Source organism: Anastrepha obliqua, chromosome 1, assembly GCF_027943255.1.
Source record: "Anastrepha obliqua isolate idAnaObli1 chromosome 1, idAnaObli1_1.0, whole genome shotgun sequence".
Taxonomy (NCBI): domain Eukaryota; kingdom Metazoa; phylum Arthropoda; class Insecta; order Diptera; family Tephritidae; genus Anastrepha; species Anastrepha obliqua.
Window position 1 is genome coordinate 111,105,705 of NC_072892.1, and position 6,000 is coordinate 111,111,704.

General features: G+C 38.8%; 1 protein-coding gene across 2 annotated transcripts in view; it reads left to right on the forward strand.

Moving 5' to 3' along the window:
* LOC129253512 (uncharacterized) overlaps positions 1 to 4,328 on the forward strand; it is a 35,414-nt gene extending 31,086 nt beyond the window's left edge. For both annotated transcript variants that reach the window (XM_054891923.1, XM_054891922.1), the window contains 2 exons: positions 3,881 to 3,958; positions 4,044 to 4,328. In XM_054891923.1, the coding sequence (XP_054747898.1) occupies positions 3,881 to 3,958; positions 4,044 to 4,163 (198 nt within the window). In that variant the 3' untranslated portion in view covers positions 4,164 to 4,328. The remainder of the gene's footprint in view (positions 1 to 3,880; positions 3,959 to 4,043) is intronic.
* The last annotated feature ends 1,672 nt before the right edge of the window (positions 4,329 to 6,000 follow it).

Below are 6,000 nucleotides of genomic sequence, written 5' to 3' on the forward strand. Positions count from 1 at the left end.
TGCCATCCGAATGGATGCAAATGGATGCGGAACCAGTTGGTGGTAGCAGAGGAAGGCCTCCGCTGCATTGGAAAGATCAGGTGGAGAGCACGAGAAGGAATCGATTGGCGCGCCTTGTTCAACTCGGCTAAAATTGCTTAAGTGGTTATCGTACCACGAAAATTGACTAGCGTTCGTAATATGGAAACATCAGTGAGAAACAAACAAATTTTACAGGCTGCATCAACGACGTAAAGAAATGGAATAGATGTAGAATTGAGATACTTTTTACAAATATGTAACACACTTATTAAAACTTAGGCCATTTTTGAAACCTAAGAGAATGAGACTAGAGCAATATTCACCTGTTTTGGTAAGAGTTTCAGATAAATAAAGCTGACCATTATTCGCATAAGCATTAATTTTTATTTGCTGAAAAGCACTAAATATATCATTGATGAAGAAGCAGTGGTTCGCGCTGAGGTACAACTAACAAGAGCGTCTTTAATTTTGAGAGCTCAGCACCAATTTTTACCCGCCGATTTCTGCGTCTTAGATAGCCACTCATTAAAGTTAATGCGAATGCATCAAAACCAAAGTATTTCTTTAATTTATGGCAGATTCGTATTTCCGTATCACAACCCACATGCTCCCTAACAGATACCTGCACAAATTAAATAACCAGAAGTGTAAATGTAGCCGAATTCTTGTTTGCATTTATATTCTTGACTTCTTACCCTCTCTCTAAGGAATGCTTTGTGTTTTCTGTTTTTTTTTTTTTGTTTTATTGGCTTTTTACCTTTCACTGTTTTGTATTTTAGTTTTTTCAATCCTTTTTCGGTTGTTCATTTAATATTTAATCGCTATTTATTTTTAGTTATTTTTGTTTTTACTCAGAAGGCTTGTTTGGCTACTGTCACTGCTGTTGTTGTTTGCTTCTGCTGTCTGCTACATAGCGGACATGTTTGTTTGTATTTGACACAATGTCCTTTCGAAAGTGAGCATGCATAACTTCTCGCAACGTCCCTCAGCTGCGCGCTCTAACCCTTTACCCTGTACTTTGATGTTGCTGTTGTGGTTGTCCACTGATGTTTTGTATTCTGTCCTTTGCGGTTTGTACTACATTTTTATTTTTTAGTTGTTATTGCCGCCAACGACCACGTTTTTGTGATACATTTTTTCTGAATTCCTTCAACTGGGCACTAGGTGCCGGAAAATGCGCACGGAGCTCGGCCAATCAAACATGGACTCGGACTCGAACTTCAATTAATAGCGCACGACTCTGGTCTGAGAATACCAGTACTATGTTTTTTGTTTGGTCATCACCGTTGTTGCTGTTGTTGGTGCATGACAGCAATTTAATTCCTAAATCTACTCCATTTCGGACCCTTTGGAGGGAGTTTATTTTGCAACTGCCTTTCATTTTCATTCAAACTGCTTAGTATTGTTCTTGTCATTTTTATATTATTGCTTTTATTGTTGTTATGTTATACAGTCACATCGTTGGCATCCATCCTCTTGCGAACACCAAAAGAAAGAAAGGCGAACAGGTAAAGGTTCATAGTTGCTAGAAAGTTGAATTAAACTGTACATACTTGCAGAATAAGTATTGTGATGTGTGTTTGTGTGTGTGTGTGCGTGGTACAGAGAAATATGCGGAGTGAGAGACATGTTGTTGTTTAAAAACTGTGCTTAAATGCCATGGAATTTTGCTCATTACGTGGTCTGTTACGGAAATGTTACTTTGGGGCCAATTTTGTTGGTATTTCCCGTTTAGTTAGTTCCGCAGCTTCCTTGTACTTCTTTCGCCACCTCTTTGAATCTCGATTTGAATGGCGGAATTTAACTGACGGTTGAAACTTGAAGTGAGTATCTCAATGGACAAGTGAGTTAGTAAGTGAGCGGACTATCAAGCGCTGTGCTACAGAACCAGCCAGCCAAGTATTTACAAGCGGTTGAGAGAGTTTTTTCCTGTTGTTGTTCGCTTGTGGAAAAGTTTTTGTTCCAGGTGTCGTTTGGATTATTATTTTTATCGCGTTTTCACGCTAATCTTCTGTTCGGTCGATTTTACTTCCTTTAGAAAGTTTTTCCATTCTACTACCTACCAGCGGTGGCACACACAAAGTTCCTCGCACTGCTTAGTTATTGAATATTCTTTTTAATTTTGTTGGTGTTAAAGTACTTTAAAGTAGTAGGTGTTGAAGCACTTACATATATTTACGTAGTTATTATAAGTAATTATAAAAGAGAATATTATGGTGGTGAAACAAAATTAATTAGTTTTTGTGGCAGGGGTCGTAAAGGTGTTCTGCCGCTTTTCATGCGCTTTTCAATGTACTTGAACGCGGCTTAAATAATTATTTTCTAGCAGTCATCTAACGGGTGATTTTTTAGCTATTATCTTTTTAAACAGTTGGTGTAAGCAGCTGACGCACGTTTCGTGTTATGTTTCACTGTCAAACACCTTCAGTTTGGTCTATAATTTAACCATGAATAGTCTTACAAACGAATAACGCTTGCAAATCATTGAATTTTATTATAAAAATGCGTGTTCTGTTAAGAAAGTTTATCGCGCGCTTCTTCCATTTTATAGTCAGTTTAATCGACCCACTGAAGCGGCTATTCGAGCTACTGTGACTAAATTTAGAACAAAATTTACATTATTGGACATCAAACCCCCAACCCGCTTACGTAGAGTGCGAACTGAAGAAAATATCGCAGCTGTATCGGCCAGTGTTAATGATGACCATCAATTATCGATTCGTCGCTGTTCGCAGCAATTGGGCCTCTGATACTGAACAACGTGGAACATTTTGCGAGAGGATTTAGGTCTGAAGTCTTTCGAAATACAGCTGGTGCAACAATTGAAGCCGAACGACCTACCGCAATGCAGAATTTTTGGTGAATGGGCTCTTGGAAAGTTGGCCGAAGATCCACTTTTTTATCGAAAAATTGTGTTCAGCGATGAAGCTCATTTTTGGATCAATGCGTACGTAACTAAGCAGAATTGTTGATTTTGGAGTGAAGATCAGCCAGAAGAATAGCAAGAGCTACCAATGTATCCAGAAAAGGTCACAATTTGGTGGGGTTTATGGGCTGGAGGTATCATTGGACCGTCGTACTTCTTCAAAGATGCTGCGAATCGTAACGTAACTGTGAATGGTGGGCGCTACCGTGAAATAATATCCAACTTTTTTTGCCCAAAATGCAAGAGCTTGACTTACATGACATGTGGTTTCAGCAATACGGTGCCGCATGCCACACAGCACGCGTAACAATGGACTTGTTGAGAGGCGAGTTCGGTAAACATTGTATTTCACGTTCGGGACCTGTCAATTGGCCACCCTGATCGTGCGATATAACACCTTTATATTATTTTTTGTGGGGCTATGTTAAATCTCATGTCTATTCAGACAAGCCTGCTTCAATTAACGCATTGGAAGACAACATTAAATTATTTATATGTGAGATATCGGACGAAACATTGGAGAGAGTATGCCAAAATTGGATTAAGCGGATGGACCATTTGAAGCGCAGTCGCAGTCAACATTTGCATGAAATAATCTTCAAACATCAAATTATATGGACTGTACTATCGATTTAAATAAAAATTTAATGCTTTTTTCTGAATTTTACGTGTGTTTGTTTGAAAAACTTTCCTATAGCTCTTAAAAAATTGCCCTTTATTATGCATTCTAGATATATTTTTTTTTGTAGTACGAGTTGTATTTTTATAAAAAATAGAGGGGTGTATATGAGAAGAAGGAGAAGGCATACGTATTGATAGTAGTTAGGGCAAATGTGTACACACATACATTCTCACATTGACCATTTAAATTAAAATAATTATTATTAAAAATTTACTGCATCACTTATTTTCCTTTACAATTTTCATTTTCAGTCGTCGGAAAAGTTGAAAGCTTGCAGCACAATGAAACGCGTAGAGCCACATCAGAATTTCGAAGAGACAATAAGACGAGTAACTATGCATTGACATTTCACTGAGTAAATCTTTTGCGATGACGCTATTTATTTTTATTATTCTTTTACAATTTCATAAAAAGTTGAAGACGCAAAAGAAAAAGGCCGAAACGCACGACAAAGGAATACATGACAGGGGTAAAGAGGTCGCGCACACCATGGTCAATGAAATGCCACTCAACAATTATACGAAGCATCCTTAGGACATGGCAATAAGCGAAGCGGCAGAGGTGAGCGAGACAAAGGAGGCAAGCGAGGGCAAAGTGGCGAATGAGACAAATGTAGTGGAGAAAGCACAAGAGGCGTTGGAGGGCGGCAGGGACAATGCTAAGGACACCAATGCTGAGGCAAAATGCAGCAGCAACTTTGAAAAGAGAGTAATAAATGAAATTGACAAACATATCTACGAAAATCAACTGTAAGAGAGATGAAGCAAATTTAGTAATAATATAAAAAAGTGTTATTGGCGCAGGCAGGCAAGAGGAAATAACTCATCAGATGCGGAGATGGTGCGAAAATGATAATAACTTTGCGGTTGTAATTATGCACTCAATTTTCCATTTCTCGAATTGCCTGATGCGAAACGAAAAGTGAAAAATGTCAATACCACAAAGAAAAAATTCAATTTATGTAGTAGTTCTTTGAGTTCTGCACAAGTTGCTAGATAAATTAGTTTCATTTGCAGTTTTAAGAGAAATATTGGCAGTGGTGACGCTACAACCCAGAAAGGGAATGAAGACCGAAACGCATAAATGCGAATGGAAAAGCCCGCAATTAAAATCCGCACCAATAATTTAAGTTACTGCCATAGACCAATCTGAGCACACACACATATAAAAGTACATACATACACACATGTATATATTCACTTAAGGTATACATACGCACTAGCATACACATACATGACATGCATGCACTAAGCCATTCTTGTGGCCATATATGTGGCAAACTTACATACATAAATGCTAGTACACGCACACATGCATAGAAAAGTGAATATACCATAAATTAGGCACATCATTCACTTTCACAGACGAAACGATGAAGCTCTTAGGCACCGTACGGTCGACCAAGTTAATGAACAAACCAACGAGTGAGGAAAATCCTTTCGAGCGTCAATGTGCTTAAAAGGGGATAACAGCGTCCGATACACCAGGGATTAGCAGTGAATAAGCGCAAACCCAATGACCAACAAACAGACGCACACATGCAGCGGTTGCGTGGCTGCGAATAGGGCAAACAGGGTGACTCTTTATTTTAGTGCGGCAACCAATCTCTTAACCACCAGACCAATGTCACATCGATCGATACCACCGACTGACCGAAAGGGCTTTACTACATGCATTTACCTTCATACATACATTGGTTATCACATTGACGCGCTGGTATTTTATGCACATTTTTCTTACATACATACAAATGTACATAGTCATAGTGAAATTGCTGCTGCAGGCAATGCGTTTTGCCCGCATACTGAATGTTGGACTTGCGTGTGGCAACATGTGTTGCTACTCATGGCAAATGCAAATGCAGCGACAATTCCACTTCGACATGGTGTATGTGGTCCGGTTGTCATAAAAGATGTGTACACACATGTAAATATTCTAAGCCTACCATTTTCGATCTTTTGGTAACACTTGCATGCTAGCAGAAAATACTCGTTGGGGTTTGAGGTTCACACAATTTATATGGGTGCCAGAAACGGGATTAGTTTTCAGGTGATGAAGTAGAGAATAGATTCGGCAACTGCTGTAGTAAATTGTATATGTGACTCATAGGCCTGATCCTCGCTGCGGGCATGAATCACCATAATGCTACAATTTTGTGCATAGCCTTTGCTTCATGAAAGACAAAGATAAACTTTCGAGGGTTCTTAAGCCATATTGAAGTCATGGGACAACATACCATCGAAGAAGGGCTTAGTAGGGAAGCTAAGGCTGTGATATATGGTATTAATGAAACGGCAGATTAAATTGCAAAAAAAGCAGCTGTAAATGAAACTGACATCGAATATAAATACACTATCAAAAAAGCTTTGAG